The following is an 18,217-nucleotide window of genomic DNA, read 5'->3' on the forward strand; positions in this document are numbered from 1 at the left end:
GCAGTATTGTTTTGTTGTACTGTTTTCTTGTTTCTGGTGTTCAGTCATTCTTGAATACCATAATAAGAATAGACTTGATGTTAGTGAAATTGAAGGACAGAACAGAGTGATAAAGGAATGATTTAACTGGGAGAGATTTACCAGGAATGCAGTTAGGGATGTCCTTGAGCCATTCTGCTTGTCTTACCAGATTGTTATACAAGTTCTGTGGTTTGTTTTGTTACTCTTAAAGGAGTTCCTCCTGACCTATGTTAAAACACTGTCTGCAGTACAAGACTGACTTGGAAAACCATGGTCAGAAAACTTCTAGAAGTTGCATTGCACTTGTGCACAGTGATGAATATAAAGTGCATAAATTGCAATCCCTCATATCTTGGGACAACGCTGGAGAGCCAGCCACCGCCTCAAAGCTGGATCCTGTTTTCCACCCTTTTAACAGTGTTTTTCTTACCTTGTCTCCTCTAGAAGGCTTATCACTTGATGAGCTACAGTTATGCTCAGTCTAGAACTAGGGTGATGTTTTGCTTTAGAAACCAATCTCAAAGCTTCACTTAATGTTTACATATGCCACTCCTGTTTTGAGATGGTTGTACTAGACTTGATAATATTTCAGTAAATCCCATTGTGACATGAAATGAAGATGATGAAAATGAGTGTATGTCTTTTAAAGCATTATCTTAGCATAATTGTAAAGCTTTTGTGCTTGTCACAGCTTCCTCTGAGCAAATGGCCATTTCCTACTTCTGTAGCGGCAGAACCCAAAACAAATCAAGGTGGCTGCCCCTGTGATTGTGGCAGTGAAGATGAGCCCGTACCTGTATACTTCACAGGCAAGTGCAGACCTGCATGTTGGCTTGCATTTGGCAGGTTTTAGTAAATTACCCAGCATACATGCACAGTGTTCTTCCTGGCTCTCCTGGCAGGAAGATGATTGGCAACAAGCATTGTCTCTCTTTAAACGTCCATTTTAAATTTGTTTAGTCTGGTAATAAGCCACAAAAGAAGGGTTCAGGATTCCCCATAAGATCTATTGGAATTGTGCTGTGTGGGCAGGTTTTCAAACCGCAGGTGGAGGCCAGTTTGTTAATATCTTAGTACTGGGAAGGCATGGGGACGTTCAATCGAGTCACCTGGTCGCAGGCAGAGAGTTGCAACAAAACACTTTGAAAGATTAAACAGGTTTAAAAGGAACTCCGAACGAGCAGTCATGTGTATATAAAGAGGAAAATGTTCGTGTTTTCCAGTAAGGCTTTATTCCCTGGTGCAGAAGCCATGGGGTCGTGAGCAGGACGCAAGTTGCGGAGGCGCGGCAGGCCATGGGCGGCCAACCAGAGGCGGCGCCTGGGCGCTTGAACCGAGCGGCGCCGGCAGCGCGGCCCGTGCCGCTGCGCTCTCCTGCCCGGCGGGCTCGCCTCGGTACATGCGCGGTGGGGCCGGCTCGGCTCGGCGCGGGCGGGGGAGCGGAGCGGGAGCGGGCTGTTGCCGTGGCTCCTGGGGAGGCACCTGCGCCGCCCTTCGTGTCCTGCTCGCTCCTTCCCTTCAGCCTGGCGGGCAGTGCGGTCTTTGCTTGGCGGGGAGGGCGGTGGGTGTTTCTCTTTCTTTCTCTGGGACAGCCCGTTGGTTCCCTCACTCTGCCCTCCTTCAGCCCTCTAGTACGAAGAGAAGCGGCCGCTTCAGCCCTCTACTGCGAAGAGAAGCAGCCGCGAAGCCCCTCAGCTTCGCATCTACGGCCCTTCGGCTCCGAGGCCGTGAAGAGATGTTGCCCCGGCTCCGTTCCTCCAGCCCGCCGGCGCTGCCCCGGCTGCCCCGTTCCCGCGGCCCGGGCTTGCGGCGGTGCAGCGCAGACCCCGCTCGCCGTCCCGCTGACCGCCCTTCTCTCTGCAGTCCCGCTCCGCAGCCGACCCCTCGAAAGAGAAGAGCACGCCGTCGGTCCCCAAGAATGGAACGGCGCCCGCCCCCACGATGGGGGGGGGGGACATCGGCACTGCACGGCTGGCCGAAAGTGCGCCCAGCCGCCAAGTTGAAGGGAGACCGCGGGCAGCCGAGTGTCAAGTTGGTCGCCGCTCCGGGGCGGATGGTTACCGGGAGGCTTTCGCCACGGAAAACGTGCCGTCCCAACCCCACCGCCGACACCAGTCCCGGCCTCTTTGTACTGTGTGCCCCTTCCCCAGCCCGGTGCTTGGCTGCCGCTGCGGTAGAGCCGTGCCTTCCGTCTGGTGCCCTGAAATAGGGGTCATGAGCCCCTGCAGTGCTCCACGCTGCAGGATTGCCCTGGGCTGTGAAGGGAGGTGCTGTCAGCAGTGATTTTCTGAATGTCCTTGTAGTCAGAGCATCAGTCTCCAAACCCCACGGAAATACATGAATGTCATCCAGCAGAAGACACATACTATGTCAGGCTTTTTCTAATGTCTTGCTTGAGTCTGAAGACCCTGACATAGATGACAGTAATGACCCAAAGCTGTGTAGCAACTATGTGAAGGGCATCTACAACAATCTGAGACACCTGGAGATTGGTAGGCCTTGTAGGTGTGGCTTGCCTTAGGGCTGGGATTCACTTTCACTGATGATTTCTCCAGAGGCATTAGTAAGCCTCCTTCAACTTTGAAATATAGGATTGAACTCAGCTGATAATATGAAGAGATGCTGGTTGTTAGACCAGTTAACTACTAATACTAGTACTGTGCTCTTTCTAGCCCATGTCTTGTGAGCAAGGAAACCGTGCAGCCTGTGGTCTACACCCATGGGTTATGTCTATACCAAACTTCTGGATAAGGACAGGAGAAGAGAAAATGGCCACAAGCTGTGCCAGGGGAGGTTCAGGTTAGACATGAAGAATTTCTTTACTGAAAGGGTGGTCAGATACTGGAAGTGGGAAAGTCACTCTCCAGAAGTGTTCAAGAAGTGACTGGATGTTCAGTTGACAAAGGGCTTTTACCCTAGGCTAAAGTATGAATGCTGGTCAGTGACACCCTACATGGTTGTACATACCCTTAACAATACAGATGACCAACAAAGGACATTCAATTCCCAATTGTATGTAACACAAAAAGCTCTTGGCTATCAACAGTGAGTTGATGTATCAAAACTGCTTATTCCTCTCCCTGATTTGAACTCAAAGCCTTCTAACACACCTGCAGGTGCCAATAGAGGTAACAGAAGATGTGTAGTTATTCTGTGCAAGTGGGTGCGGTAAATAGGTATGATTCATGCTGACAAAATTGAAACAGTAATCAATATTGATACAGTAATTAATATTTGGAAATAATAAAACCGTTAAAAGGTGTAATGCCAAGAAAGAAAGGGAGAGGAGGGGTTCCACCCCCCCTTTCCTGCAGATGTTCAAGGCAGGAAAAAGCAAGATATAACAGTTACCAAAACTTAACAGAAAGAAGGGAAAATCTGGTTGGGTCACAGGAAAATGCTAATTATATGAGATTTATGCTTTGATGCTTAAATATATGTATATAAATTATGTTAGTTTTGGCTTACATTATACTAGCTTGGTGCGCATGCATAACCCAAAGGTGAATTAAAGGACACTGAGGAAGAGGAGAGCCTTCATCAGTGACGACCCCCAAAGAGTGGTGTGACCACCTAAAAGAGTGGTGGAGCATGCGCAGTAATGGTGGCGATGAGGGCGGAGGTAGAAGTGTGATGAATGAAAAATGGGAGGAGATAGCATTGACATATGGCATATAAGGGGGAATTTTCACTTGGCAAGCTTGTACGTGAGGTGGCAGGGGTCCAAGGACCCTGCACTCCGTACCCCGCGCGGTTATTTTTTTGCTTATGTGCTATTATTGTAATCAAATTATCTCTTATTTTAACCAAATTATATTTTCAATATTTTAAGTGTATACGATTTTATATATTCTAAGCTATTCAATTAAAATTGCTGCTACCTTTAATATTGTTTGGGTTTTTTTGATGATGGGATAATTGGGCAAATATAACATGGGTATGAACATCCTGCCATATAACAAACCTTACACTGACTAACTTGAAAACCTGTGTTCTGAACCAAGTAATTTAGATAAATCTGCTTCTTTCTACAGAACAATACTGTTTCTAAGTTGAAGTTGCTGCTGGTTGGTGTCATAGCTATGTACATTGCCACCAAATATGAAGAGATTCTTCACCCATATATTGGAGACTTTGCTAAGCAGCTGACCACACTTGCTCAAAGGTCCATATCCACCACATGGAGATGAAGATCCTGAAAACCCTGGACTTCTCTATGGGTTGCTCCCTCAGCACTGCCTAAGAAGAGCTTCAAAGATTGCAGAAGTGTTGAGAACGGGTGTTACTGTAAATTGAATCTGGAAAAGGCAATACTTAACTGTGGCAACTTGTTAAAATGGCTCAAAATTTGCAACTGAGCCTGGCTGACACACATCTTCCACATAGAAATGAGTTTTATTTATCTGTTCCTGTGACATGAGCCTAACTTACCAAAATTCAGTGCTAAAATGCATGCCTGATTGTGAGGAGCCAATTTAGTTTTGATTTCCCTCAACAGTGGCTGTCAGAGGCACGCGGAGGCAGGGTGCACATGGGCAACGTGTAGGAGACAACTAGAAGAAGCCTTGTCTCTGAAGGACTTCTCCTGGCAACATCTCCCATGGGCCACGTAATAGGAGATGCTGAACTCCCTAGAGGGACTTCTCCAATCAGATGGTGAAAGGTTGGACTGGGCCAATGGTCTCCTGCCAAGCAGACGGGCTTGGGCTTGGGTCCTTTTTGAGACTCTGGTTTTGTATTTGAAGCTTGGTAATTAGAGGGGCTTTTTGAATCTTATATCTATGCTTTGGCTCCAGCCTGCCAAGGTCTGTTTCTTGCCCTGGTCCTAGCCTGTCTTTGCCTTTTTTTTTTTTTTTTTTTAAACTGAGTGAACTAGGTTGGAAAAGACCTTAGAGATCAACTAGTCTAACCTATGACCCAACCTAGCACCTCCTCATCAACTAAACCATGGCACTGAGTGGCACATCCAGTCTTTTTGTAAACATATCCAGGGACAGTGACTCCACCATCTCTCTGGGCAGCCAATTCCAGTGCCCAATCACTCTTCCAGTGAAGAATTTTTTTCTGACCTCTAATCTAAACTTTCCTTGGCACAGCTTAAGGCTGTGTCCTCTAGTTCTGTCAATGCTTGCCTGCAGAAAAGACTGACTCCCATCTCACTGCAACTAGGTAGTTGTAGAGAGTGATAAGGTTTCCCCTTAGAGAGTGATAAGCTTCCTTTTCCCAGGCTAAACAACCCCAGCTCCCTCAGCTGTTCTTCATAGGGTTTGTGTTCCAAGCCCGTCATAGCCTTCTTGCCCTTCTCTGGATGTGTTCAAGTGTCCCAAAATCCTTCCTAAATTGAGGGGCCCAGAAAGGGACCTGGGGGTACTCGAAGTGCAGATGTTCAGTTGGCTGTTAACCAGTACCCCCAGGTCCCTTTCTGCCTGGGCACTGTCCAGCCACTCTGTCCCCAGCCTGTAGCACTGCAGGGGATTGCTGTAGCCAAAATGTAAGACTCAGCACTTGGTCTTGTTAAACTTCATGTTTTTGGACTTGGCCCATTGATCCAGCCTCTCCAGGTCCCTTTGCAGAGCTCTCCTACCCTCCAACAGATTGACACATGCTCCCAGCTTCTGTTGCCTGTAGATTTACTGCTGGTGGACTCAATCCCCTCATGCAGATCATCAAGGAAGATATTAAACAGGACTGGCCCCAGCACAGACCCCTGAGGGACACCCCTGGTGAGCAGCCACCAGCTGGATGCAGCACCGTTCACCAGCACCCTCTGGGCCCGGCCATCCAGCCAGTTCCTAACCCAGCACAGAGTGCTCCTGTCCAAGCCGTGGGCTCCCAGCTTTTCCAGGAGTGTGCTGTGGGAGACAGTGCCAAGGCCTTGCTGAAGTCCAGGTACACAACATCCACAGCCTTTCCCACATCCACCAGGCAGGTCACTTGGTCATAAAAGGAGTTCAGGTTGGTCAAACACGACCTGTCCCCCCTAAACCTGTGCTGGCTGGGTCTGACACCCTGGCCATCCTGTGAGTGCTGTGTGCTGGCACTCGGTATAAACTGCTCCATAACCTTACCTGGTACTGAGGTCAGGCTAACTGGCCTATAATTGCCAGGATCCTCCTTCCCACCCTTTTTATGAATGGCAGTCACACTGGCCAGCTTCCAGTCCTCTGGAACCTCACCAGTGAGCCAGAACTGTTGGCAAATGATGGAAAGTGCCTTCTCAAGCTCATCTGCCAGCCCCCTCATCACCTGGGATGGATCCCATCTAGTCCCATGGATTTGTGAGCACCTGGGTGGCTCAGCAGGTCTGCTTCCTTCTGAGGAAGGAAGGGGCTGTTCTGTTCCTTGACACCATCTCCCAGTGCAGGAGGACAGTTGTCCTGAGGACAACCTGTCTTTCAGTTGAAAACCGAGGTAAAAAAAGGTGCTAAGCACCTCTGCCTTTTCCTCATCTTTAGTTACTAAATTCACTCCCTCATCTAATAGAGAATGGAGGTTGTCCTTGCTCTCCTTTTGCCATTAATGTATTTATAAAAATGATTTTTATTGTCCTTTACAGAAGTGGCCAGATTGAGGTCTAACTGTGCTTTTGCCTCTATAATTTTTTTCCTACATGACTTAGCAACTCCCTTAAGCATTGCTTTAGATACCTGACCCTCCTTCCAAGAGTGATACACCCTCTTTTTTTTTTTTTTCTTTTTTTTTTTTTTTTTTTTTTTTTTTCAAAAAAAGAAAAGCTCCTTCAAAAGTTCCTTGCCCATCCAGGCCAGTCATTTTCCTCATCGGCTCATCTTTTGGCACATAGGGACAGCCTGCTTCTGTGCCTTCAAGATTTCTGTTTTGAAGCACACCCATCCTTCCTGGACTCCTTTGTTTATAAGGGTTACTTCCAAGGTACTATTTGAATAAGTCTCTTGAATAGCCAAAGTTGCCCTCTAGAAGTCCAGCATGGAAGTTTTACTGATGTCCCTCCTTGTTTCACCAAATATTGAAAACTCTATAATTTCATGATCGCTGTGCTCCAGATAGACTCCTACCACCACATCTCCCACCTGCCCTTCTCTGTTTGCAAACAGCAGATCTAGCATTGTCCCTCCCCTGGTGGGCTCACTCACCAGCTGTGACAGGAAGTTGTCCTCCATGCACTCTAAGAACCTCCTAGACTGCCTCTTCTCCGCTATGTTGAGTTCCCAGCAGATGTCTAACAGGTTAAAGTCACCGACAAGAACAAGGGCTGCTGATCCTGAAACATCCTCCAGCTGCTTGTAGAATAAGTTATCTACCTCTTCATCCTGGTTGGGTGCTCTATAACAGACTCCCACCAGCCTTGTTGTTGTCCTTGATGTCAGCCTTGTTGGCCATCCCCTGATTCTTTGCCTTGGCCCCAGCCTGTCTTTTGATTCTCATTTCCTCACTGGCTCTTGTCACCTTTGTGTCTGCTCTGCCTACCTGTGTCCCTGCCTAAGCCACCTGCATCCAACCCTGCTGGCCTCTGAGCCAGCCCACTGCTGTGATCCTCACTGCGACCCTCTCCAGGCTTCTGGGCCTGAGTGCCCCCTCACCTCGAGCCCAGTCACCCGTGAAGCAGCGTGCACACCCCCCACCTCGTGGATGCACTCCCTGACCTCCAGTGGCATCTCACTCACTCACTCACTCACTCACTCACTCACTCACTCACTCACTCACTCACTCACTCACTCACTCACTCACTCACTGTCTTCCCCACCCCCCATTCCTCTCCCATTTTTCTTACTCTTGCTCTGTCTTGTCTAACCCTCTTTAGTAGAGTAACTCCCTTACATTTTGTTTTTCATTAGGAATAAACGGTTCTTAGATGCAATGCTTGTCTCATTTGACTTAACTTTGTTCCCGACCATTTAATTTTAAAATAACTCCTTGCAGTTTCCCACAGTGGAACATGACACTGACATTGCAGGTGACTGCTAGACTGCCATTGAAAGGGGCAGTCCTAGACTATGAGCAGCCAAATACAACACAGAAGTGTTCTGTGATAAAGGCACTTGAATTTCAACCCTGTACTGTCTAAGGAAGTATTTCTTCCTATGTAACTAAACCAAGATGACAGGATGCTCATGCTCTGGAGATAGCCAATATTCAACTCTGACTTACTGCAGATAAACTGAACATTCTGGCCAAGTACCTGATGGAGCTGTGCATTGTGAATTATGACATGATTCACATCCCACCATCCATGATTCCAGCAGCTGCCTTCTGTTTGTCTCTGAAACTCTTTGATAGATGCATGTTTGTAAGTTGTGCTTGTCAGGCCACCTCCTACTTTGTGACTCAGTGTGCCTAAAGGCCACTCTTATAAGGTGCACACTTCCTCCATTCCTCATGGTATTTCACCATGTTCTTGTCTCCCTGTGTACTACTAAAAGGGGACAGTAGTAGGGCAGTAGCTTTTAAAACCTCCCACTGTGAGACAAGAGACCATAATTGTCCAAGAAAAACTGCAAAGAACCCAGTGTACTTGGATTATTCTAATAGGTTTATCTAATGGATTTCATTCCTTTCAGTTACCACTTCTGCAATGCTACACATCTCTCACTGAGAGTGACATTCTCTCAGTTATACAGCATATGTCAAAGAATGTAATCAATGTGAATAAGTGTGCTGCCAAGCAAAAGGTAAGAATCTTAGGGTGCAGGGGTGTGGGGGGAATATGTGTGGTTATGTGTCAATACATGGCACATAGAGGCTGGTTCAGTAGAGTCACTGCAGACAGACTTAAATAAGATCTGCTTGCTTCTGAGCTGAAGATCTTTATCTTGTGCAGGTGGCATGGACCATCCATGATCGGGGTTTGTGTACTAGGATGGGCCTGGCTTGATCACTGAGAATTAAGTGAGCTGAAATAGTGAACAGGGTAAACATAATCAACATTATTTCTCTGTAGGCAGTTACAAAGAAATATGCCACTGATGCCAGAATGATTTTTGCTGTTACACTTCCTTCACATATATTCATAGCTCTGTAGATTATTGTTGTACATCGTTCCTTTGCTGTTATACTTCCTTCATATATATTCACAGCTCTGTAGATTATTGTTGTACATAGTTCCCACCTAGCCCCAATACTTCCCTTCAGCTTTTCCCTACCCTGATAGGCAGAAAGATAATACAGATTCCAGAGGCTCCAAACCCCAGGGGTTCAAGGCCCCTATCCTATCTTGGTTCTTTCTGGGAGCCAAGATTGAAAGCAGCTCTTTGAGACACACTTTCAAAAGCAAAGTTTAGCTCCTATCCTTAGACAGCAGGGGGTGGGAGAGGATTCAGAGATGGCTGAACAGGTGGGAATTACTTCATCACTTGTGCATCTAATTGAGAATTCTTGGCAGTTATGTTAATTTGCTAAACTTATAAAACTGTATTCACCACATGTGGGTGGAAGGGCATTTTTCCATATCTTTCCCTGGAGGCCTCCAATAAAGACCAGCTTTTATACTATCTCCCACATTAATATTGGCTCAAAAGTTGGTTGTTTCATTTCTAGGCCTTTAAGATATTACCAGCACTGCCAACACCAAGATAAGCACCATTGAACAGTTGTAGTCCCCCATTATATGGGATCTGGCTAAAAATTTTAAACTTCTATATGAATTTAAGCAGAATGCTGCTCACTGTATATACAAAGTACCTTATTTATATTAAACTTATTAAAGCTGTTATAATTTTTGTTTGGTTGGGTTTTTCCGGTGGGGAGGGCAGCACAGTTACCTTCCTCCTGCAGCTGAGGCATCTCCCTGGAGCCTGTGAGCCGTGCTGAGAGCTTGGCTGAGCTCAGGCCAGCTCAGATGCCCTGGCTGGCCACGCAGCGTGGTGCATGGACAGCAGCACTGCCGTGAGCTCTGCTGTTTGGTGGAGGAGTGTCTGCCAGATTAGACTTGGGGGCAGCAGAGAAATCAGCTGTATGAGGTGGTGATCAGCTCAGCCTGTTGGCAGAGCTCAAAGAGGAAGGAGAAATTGTTGAGGACTCTTGGAGACTGGCTGGGGGAGCCATAATGTACCCGTCCTTAGACAATTACAGAAGCTGTCCAAGGTAGTCAGACATTGGAACAAGGTGCCCAGAGCTGTACAGGAGTCAGCATCCCTGGGTGTGAAAAATGCATATTTTATGATTGGCTTTTCACAAATATTAAAATGAATATTATATGTGTTGTGTTAGACAGTAATGCTGTATTAATTCTCCTAAGTAGTGTGTTAAATATAGCTTTAGGTTATAAAAATGTTAAAATAGAAACTATGCTACGTAGGATACCTTTTTTTAAAAGAAATGACCTGCAGTGAGATAGCAGCCACAGGACACCTAAATCTTTCAGAGAGAACTTATTGCTCTCTTGTCAGAAGAAACAAACTTCTTCCTGCCTCGAAGGCACTATTAGGATTCAGAGGAAGAAGTTGATGATGACCAGACATAATCCTGTGCTTGAATGGAATTTAGGCATCATGTATGAGGTGTATGAATATGCAACAGGCTGTTGTTTTTAAGGGTTAATCCTTTGTAGACGTGTGTCGTTTTTCGGGCTTGTGCTGCACCGAAAAAGGCACCCCAACGTCCGTAACTCTTTAGTTCTGTTGTCTCATATTTCTAATTGTCCTAATTCAAATTGTCCAAATTATTATTACTCTAATTGTATTACTATTTTTATAACCATTTTATTACTATTCAACTTTTAAAATTAAAAAAAACACAAGTGATTGGCGTTTTTCGCACTGACCGTGTTCAATAATGTGTGAATATGATACATTTCACATTTCAGGTCATGGTTTAATGGTAAACAGGATCATTGTGCTGGGTTGACAGCTGCACTTGCTCTTAAACCCAATTGTTCTATACAGCAGCTCTCTTCACTTAGTGCTTATTTTTTGCAGTCAATTTTTTACTTCCGTTAGTAGCTTGCACCTATTGCGTCTATCTCCATGTGAGAACTAGGTCAGAGGGAAGAACTATTGCGCTTTACCTAGTGCTCTGACAATGTTATTTTCTTTTTTCGCTTGCACGTACGGGACCAGGCCACTGAGGGCAGCGCCACCCCGCCGCTACTCTGCGCAGGCGCGGGGGGCGCGAGGCGCGCGTTTTGAAGGTGCTATCATGGCGGCGCTGAGCGGGGACTCGGCCCCGGCCCCGGCCTCGGCCCCGGCCCCGGTCCCCGCCCCGGCTCCGGCTCCGACCCGACAGCTGGAGCCGACTCCGGCCCCGGCGTTGTACCAGGGCAGCGGCGACGGCTCCGGCGACTTGGATGTCCCCACTCTGGTCCGGTTAGTGCTGGCGGGACGCGACGGGGAGCAGCCCGGGGGTGGGATGAAGGGATGCGCAGCCTCTGACCGTTGTCGCTTTACTCCCGCCGCAGCATGAGGGACCAACTGAAGGAGCAGCTCATAGAGCACAACACTGCTATTCTTGCCGGTAAGTATATCCCTCCCCGCAGTGGGATGTTGCACTAACAAAGAACGGGATGTGGCATTTATATTTTAATATATAAATATATATTTACATAGTTTGTTAATCTTTTCTTTAATTATTTATTAAGAGTGTGCCTTACGATAATGATGGGGGTTTTTTTCCTGGCTGTACATTTTAACACATTTTCTATGCAGCTTTTGAGACATATTTGAGTGTTTGCAAAGATGCCATATAGCTGCTGCCCGCTGTCCTCTCCTTCCTTTTCTGGGTTTGAACTTTAGGTTCACCTGACATGTAGTGATGATTTTCAGAAATCTGGTCACTGGGGCTGAAGTCTTGCCAAAAGTTTGTCAAACTGTTTGGCAGCAATACTGATTTAAGGTGTTTCCATTACCTGTAGAGTCATGAGATTATTTGGGTTAGAAGGGACATTAAACACATCTGGTTCCTAACCTCCCACCATGCACAGCCACTTCCACTAAATCATCCTGCTCAGAGCCCTATTCAACCTGACAACCTGATCTTGAACACTCCCAGGGATGAGGGATCCACAGCTTCTCTGGGCAATCTCTCGACCAGTGCCTCATCACCCCACAGTATATCTAACTTAAACCTACCATCTTCCAAATACAAACTACATACCTTAGTAAAAAGCTCTTCTCCAGCTCTCTTGTAAGCTCCTTCATTTGCAAGGACTCAGCAAAATCCCCATCCTCCTTCTCCAAGCTGAACAACCACTCTCTCACCCTTTTCCTCATAGGAGAGGTGCTCCAGCCCTCTGATCATTGCCCTCCTCTGGACCTTCTCTAAGAGATCCATGTCCTTCTTATGTTGGGAATCCCAGGCCTAGATGCAGCACACCAGTCTGCCAAGAGCTGTGTAGAGGGGCAGAATCACCTCTCTTGACCAGCTGGACACATTTCTGATACAGCCCAGGGTGCAGTTGGGTACATGCTCTTCTGTTGAACTATCCAGTGGCATACATAGAGCGATGGCAAGAACCAGCTCTAGCTTATCTAAAAAATGCTAAATTAATTTTTTCTCTGATACAGCTGGTTGATAGCGTAGCCTCATTGACAGTAAAAGATAATAAAGCTTTGAGGTAGAAGTAAGAAATAACTTGTTCATACAAAAATGCTAATCGTTTGTGCTCTGTAGATTGTATTTAAAAGTCTCTGTTGTGCTTGTTTTAGCAACATTGTCTTTTGCAGGTCAGGAAAATTTCCTTGATCATGAAATTGAAGAAAACTTTAGCCAGAGGTATGTCACGAGATAGCTTCAAAATTCTCTTCTAGTTATTCCTTCCTAGTGAATTGCTGGATTTACAATCAGTACTTCAGAAAAGATTGGTGAAAATAATGGAAACTAAGAAGAATTGTGGGGAAGAAATGCTGTATTCATCCTCCCAATGTACTTCTGTATCTGATGTGGGTTTTAAATTTGCAGTCCTTTACATGATGGCTAGAATTCGCTAATATAGTTCCACATGCTAAATTAATCCTGGCCCTAATGATTTGTGGCTCACATGAAAAATTCTAAAATTAGATATGTAGAAAGCAAGTTAAAATGTGACACTGCTTTTAAACTCTGTTATCTTCACACTCAGTTTGTCTGTCTAATTGCTTTTTGTCTTTCAGTGCCACACAAAATTTGAAAAGAGATCTAGAAAATGCAAAAGTCTCTTTGCAGAACAGGACGTTGGCCTTGCAAAGGTAGAATTTTCTTCACCCTTTACTTTGAGCTTTTCTCTGTGTGTGTGCGTACATAGATGCATATATACATAGGTACAGGATTTTAAAGTGATATGGGAGACTGGGGAGATTTTAAGTACCATTGAACAATAGGAATGCTGTAGAAAACAAAGCAAAAAAAAGCCCACCAAAACAAAAAAACTTACAGGTTGAAATGTGTACACCCAAAAGCTCCTTTACAGTTGGGAAAGAGTGACTGTACAGATCAGTAAGCCTATTTCTTGGCAGCATTTTCCAAATGCCTATGAGAAGATGGAATTTAATAATGTTAGGCATGTGTTTCATGGCTGTTTATTTGAATTTACACTTTTGCCCAGCTTTCTTTCTGTAGACTCTGGGATTAATGGTGTCCAAATATGTTAGTCAAGAGAAAAAGAAGTTGTCATTCTCACAAATAATCATTGATGTATCTTTCCTGTCCTGAGAGTTAAGCCCCATTATTTAAGGAGTGTTGTATTTAAAAGGTACTGAGTATTTTGTTTATATAATTCCAATGTGAAAGTGGACAAAAGTGGAATCTTGGAAATTATGTTCCTATATTACTTATTTAAATCTGCTTCTCTCTGTTTCCTGCTTTTCTCAGTTTCTTATGAGTTCTCATCAGTCATATGCTATTTCTTGCAATATGCAGGACCCAAATTGCGGATGCCCTCAGAAACAAATTGAAACAAGATGACGAGGACTCACGGTAAGGTGTTCTTGGGAGTCAGACAGCTAGAAAGCAATGAACTTTGCACAGTTTATTGTGACACATTTCTAGATTATTTCATTTTACCTCTTGTGAAAGCAAGCTTCATTTTTCTAGATTTGACAGAATGATATAGTGTCTACCTTCTGGCTAGAATCAGCATGATCAGACTTCATACACCCATGGTAGATTTGCAGTTGGGCTCTGAATTTACCCACCTTTGATTACAGAGATCATAACTCTTGATTCACTAGTGAGAACTGCTTGTAGCCAAGAGAGCTTTTTGTCTTTAGTTCCTAAATTACCTGCATTTATGATAGCTGAACACATTACAGGCTTGTAACAGGGCCTTGCCTCTGCTTTGCTGCCTTTATTAACTAACTATGTAGGAGCAAAATGTCTTTGAAATAGAACTGAAAGCTTAAACATTTTTAAAAGTAGCTTTTTGTTGCCTACCAATTATTAACAGGTGGATGCATATGAAGTGTAATATGAGAAATTTAATTTCTGTCAGAAATACAGGTAAGGGATTGCATCTCCTTGATTTAGGAGCTTTAATTCATAGCCATTTCCAGTTGGCTAGGCTTTCTTGATGCCATCCAAACTCTGTGATGTAAAATGTTGGGCAGACTTAAATGAAATCTTAGAAGAATTGAGAGGGAAGTAATGGAACTCTTTGGCCTCTACAGTGACACTGAGTGTATTAACTGTAAAAAGAAGGGATGTTGTAAGTGTAAGTGCAAAAAGAAGTGACACATATTACTAATTTGCTATTAGGAGAAATCAGAAATTCTTTATTTAAACTAAATAAAGTTGATTTAAACATTTATGATATTGACTTATATTAGTGGTCTTAAGGTATGTAACTGTTTCCTTCCTTAGTCTGATCCTGGAAACAATGCAACGCATACTATTGCTCAGCTGGACAATAATTGACTATCAGCAGGTGAGTGGCAGTTGAAGCTTCTGTTACTGTAGTGCAGGTAAATCAACCTCAGCGTGGGAAGGAGTGCACTTGGAAAGCAGCATGACTGCACAAGTCATTCAAAACTAAATATGTGGTAACGTGTGCAGTTCCTACTGCTGTCAAAATTAAGGATTACTTCAAGTGATCATGTAAGTAAGTCTGGCTTAGAGTTATCCTTAGCTGTTTTTGGGGATTGAATTAGCATCTTTCAGTATTTTTGAAGACAAGAGTCTGGAAAATACTTCTTGTTTTCTTTCAGCAAGTACATCAGAAGGAACAGCAGCTGATTGACATTAAAACGGAAAGACTCTGTAAGTGTGTTACCTGTATTGACTTTGGTTTGTATTTTAATGTGGAGTTCATATAGTTCATATTTTAAAGTTACTCTTGTAGTAATATTAATTTACATGGGAAGCAGCAAAACTCAACACAGTTATAAAACTTGTTAAAAGGGTAGAAAGAGATGAGCTGTTGTGTTCCCTACTTGTGAGACTGACACATTAGAATGAGAGATGCAAGACAATACTCAAAAACAATGTGGCAGCATTTTATTATTTCAGGTAAGCTCCTCAGAAAGTTACACATTGTTTAGTCATTTAAATCAGCCTTACAGCACCTAAAAGATACTTTTTTGTCCTATGGCACATTTATGAGGTATTTGCAGAATAGAGAGGGAATTTGCTTAGAAAGAAGTATACATATATTGGTTTTCAGTAGTCTTGTTAGAGTGGGTCAAATTTAGACGTGACATCAATATTCAGAACTTCATATGGTAAATGTGTTCTTTGAATGTTCTTTCTTTCGTGACCAGGTTTGCCACCAATTCTAACAGCTATTGTTTGATTCACGTGCAGGGAGTTGTGTATACGTAGACAGTAATGAACGAACACAGTGAAATAACTGTTCACATGGGAAAAATGAGCATACTGATATCTCTGCAGATAAAGGAAGGAATGCTCTGCCGGCATTCTTTCAACACATGAACTGCCCCTAAACACTTTTAATCAGTCTAGTTTTTAACCTGGTTTCCTATAAAAATAGTAATATTCGCTGGTCATGTTCATATTCTCCTTGTATGACTTTGGAATTTGGTTTCAGTGAAATCTGAAAAAGGAGTAAGGGTCTTTAAAAGGTATAAAAAAGACCTATAAAAGTTGTGGCACTCAAAAACAGGGTATAGGAAAGAGATGCAAATTCCTCCCTGTGTGAGGGAAATGCAGGCAGCATACAATGTACGTTCTGTTTTACAGTTGGCCAGGGAACCAGCTGATATAGTTTGATAACCAAGTAGCCACAGCGTGTGTTGCTTCTTTCGTAAAAGAAATATATTGAGGAATATATGAGGGAAGGAGTGGAGTGTGAAATAAGGATTATGCACTGGAAGTGCTTTAGGTGGCTGTGAGGAAAAGAGTATCTTCAGTTCTACTGTGCACATAACTATTTAATGCTTAATTTTCCTAATAATGTAACAGCACTGACAAAATATGGAGGAGAGAAACTACAGCAAATTCGTACCATGAAGAAAAAGCAAAAGGAGAAACAAGCATATGTGAATGTATGTGAAAGAGAGAAGATGCTTTATAAATTAGAAAAAGAAAGATGGATTACTACAATAATTCAACATGTGTTCCAGGTAATGTTGTGTGGCTTTTAGAACCAAGTTTACAATTTTTGATTACACTCAAGATATTATACTGTATGGCAAATATAACTTAGAAAACCATTTTGTGTTGTTAAAACCTTTAAGTTTAACAATGGAAGAACTGTGTATAGAAGAAAAACTTCTGCTTTAAAGGCTAAGAGAATGAAATGGTCACAAGCATCTTTGCATTATTTTTTGCAGAGTTTAGAGACAGTCTTACATCTCAAATTCAGAACAAGAAATTTAACATTGTACTGGCATTTAGATAAGAGTCTAAAACTATCTCTTGGCTTTGTATTCCTGAAATTTTCTCAGCCCTAAGTAGAGCAAATTCTCTTTGGTTAAATTTAAATTCCCCTTTTCGATCCAGAATGGCAGGGTGGGAATGTTAACTGTTATTTTTGTTGAGGCAAACTTTATTTCATATTTTTAAAAACGTTCTCTAGGTTTCTGTATTTAACATAGAGGTAGTATGCAAGGCCCTCTAGAAAATAAAAAAGCATGGATTTGGGTTTTTTTTGCCTATGTATCAACAATAGGATCTAAAGCAATACTTCCCTTTCTCCTTTTTCCCTCCATCCTGCCTACTTCAAACACTTGTGAATTTCAAGGGCTTTCAAATTAAAATTATAAAGCAGACTTTCTTTAAGATATTTTACTAGGAATTGTCCTTTACAAGGGCTTGTTTTAACCTGTAAATCTTTCTCATTTATAGAACATCATAATTGGAAGCAGAATTAACTGGGCAGAAGATGAATCTTTAAAGGCAATTGTTCTACAGCTTGAAAAAAATGTAGTGAGTCTGTGAGTCAGGAGATGTGGTGTTTATTTTATACATTGTGTGCATTTTAACCAAACTTGATAAATTTTGTGTATCTTAAATTTTAAAATTTGACTTTTCTGGAAGATGTTGTTCTCTCCAGAGAAACAGACTGTGTCAAAGGGGGTAGTAGAGCTGATGAAATGAAACTACCTGAAGATTTGTTTCTCAGGCTGTCCTGTCTAAGCTCTTCTTTTCCTCTGAGAGGCAGCAAGAACACAAGAAAAGTTTCAAGGTTTCACGTAGAAGTGGACTTAAACTGAGGATTTGCTGTACCCCTTCCCTGGGGACCAGCAGCCATAGAGCTCAAGCAGGGTGCACAACCCTGCTCAGTCCCAGTCAAATTCTCAGTCAGGAAAATTTATGGGCAAGTCTGGAGTTGGGACTATTTTTGGTTTTAAGGCATTATGTATAATTTTAAACACCAAAAATTTTTCCTCCTGTTCGCACTGACTCTTGTCTGCAGAGGTGACTTCATACTGTTGACTGTGCAGCTAAGCAATGTTTGAATTGCATGTCTTCACTAGAATTTGCGCTTTTTTAACTTGGTGTTCTTTGTTTGATGTTTGAAGGAAATTGACTCTTGGGGCATAGCACAGTTTAGGAATGCGTAGTGTCCCTTATTATCTTGGTCTGTAGCTTCAGTTTTAACTTGGTGAGTGATCGCCAGCTATTTTTTGTAGGTGGATGCCTTGATCTAATAATAAAACGCTGATTTTACTGAAAATGTTTTGCTTGGTTTGGAGTTTTTTTTAACTCACGGTAGGCCAGGCCTCCGCTGCGGCCCCGCCCCTAGACAGGCCCCGCCCCTAGACAGGCCCCGCCCCTAGACAGGCCCCGCCCCTAGACAGGCCCCGCCCCTAGACAGGCCCCGCCCCTAGACAGGCCCCGCCCCTAGACAGGC

At 43.7% G+C, this 18,217-nt stretch overlaps 1 protein-coding gene across 1 annotated transcript; it reads left to right on the plus strand.

The window, feature by feature from the left end:
* The first annotated feature begins 11,133 nt into the window (after positions 1–11,133).
* CENPH (centromere protein H) lies at positions 11,134–18,040 on the plus strand. Its single transcript, XM_063180073.1, has 9 exons — positions 11,134–11,300; positions 11,393–11,448; positions 12,657–12,705; positions 13,083–13,157; positions 13,828–13,884; positions 14,767–14,830; positions 15,111–15,162; positions 16,324–16,484; positions 17,209–18,040. The coding sequence occupies exons 1-9, from the start codon at positions 11,134–11,136 to the stop codon at positions 17,299–17,301; spliced, it is 774 nt and encodes a 257-aa protein (XP_063036143.1). The 3' UTR covers positions 17,302–18,040.
* Positions 18,041–18,217: the final 177 nt, after the last annotated feature.

The sequence above is a fragment of the Melospiza melodia genome, chromosome Z (assembly GCF_035770615.1).
Source record: "Melospiza melodia melodia isolate bMelMel2 chromosome Z, bMelMel2.pri, whole genome shotgun sequence".
NCBI lineage: Eukaryota > Metazoa > Chordata > Aves > Passeriformes > Passerellidae > Melospiza > Melospiza melodia.

What these genes read in the sequence shown, in the direction of transcription:
- CENPH (XM_063180073.1), top strand. Translation starts at nt 11,134, where the DNA reads ATGGCGGCGCTGAGCGGGGACTCGGCCCCGGCCCCGGCCTCGGCCCCG. An exon ending in GATGTCCCCACTCTGGTCCG is followed by an intron (nt 11,301 to 11,392) that starts GTTAGTGCTGGC and finishes CTCCCGCCGCAG; the next exon opens with CATGAGGGACCAACTGAAGG. An exon ending in GAAGAAAACTTTAGCCAGAG is followed by an intron (nt 12,706 to 13,082) that starts GTATGTCACGAG and finishes TTTGTCTTTCAG; the next exon opens with TGCCACACAAAATTTGAAAA.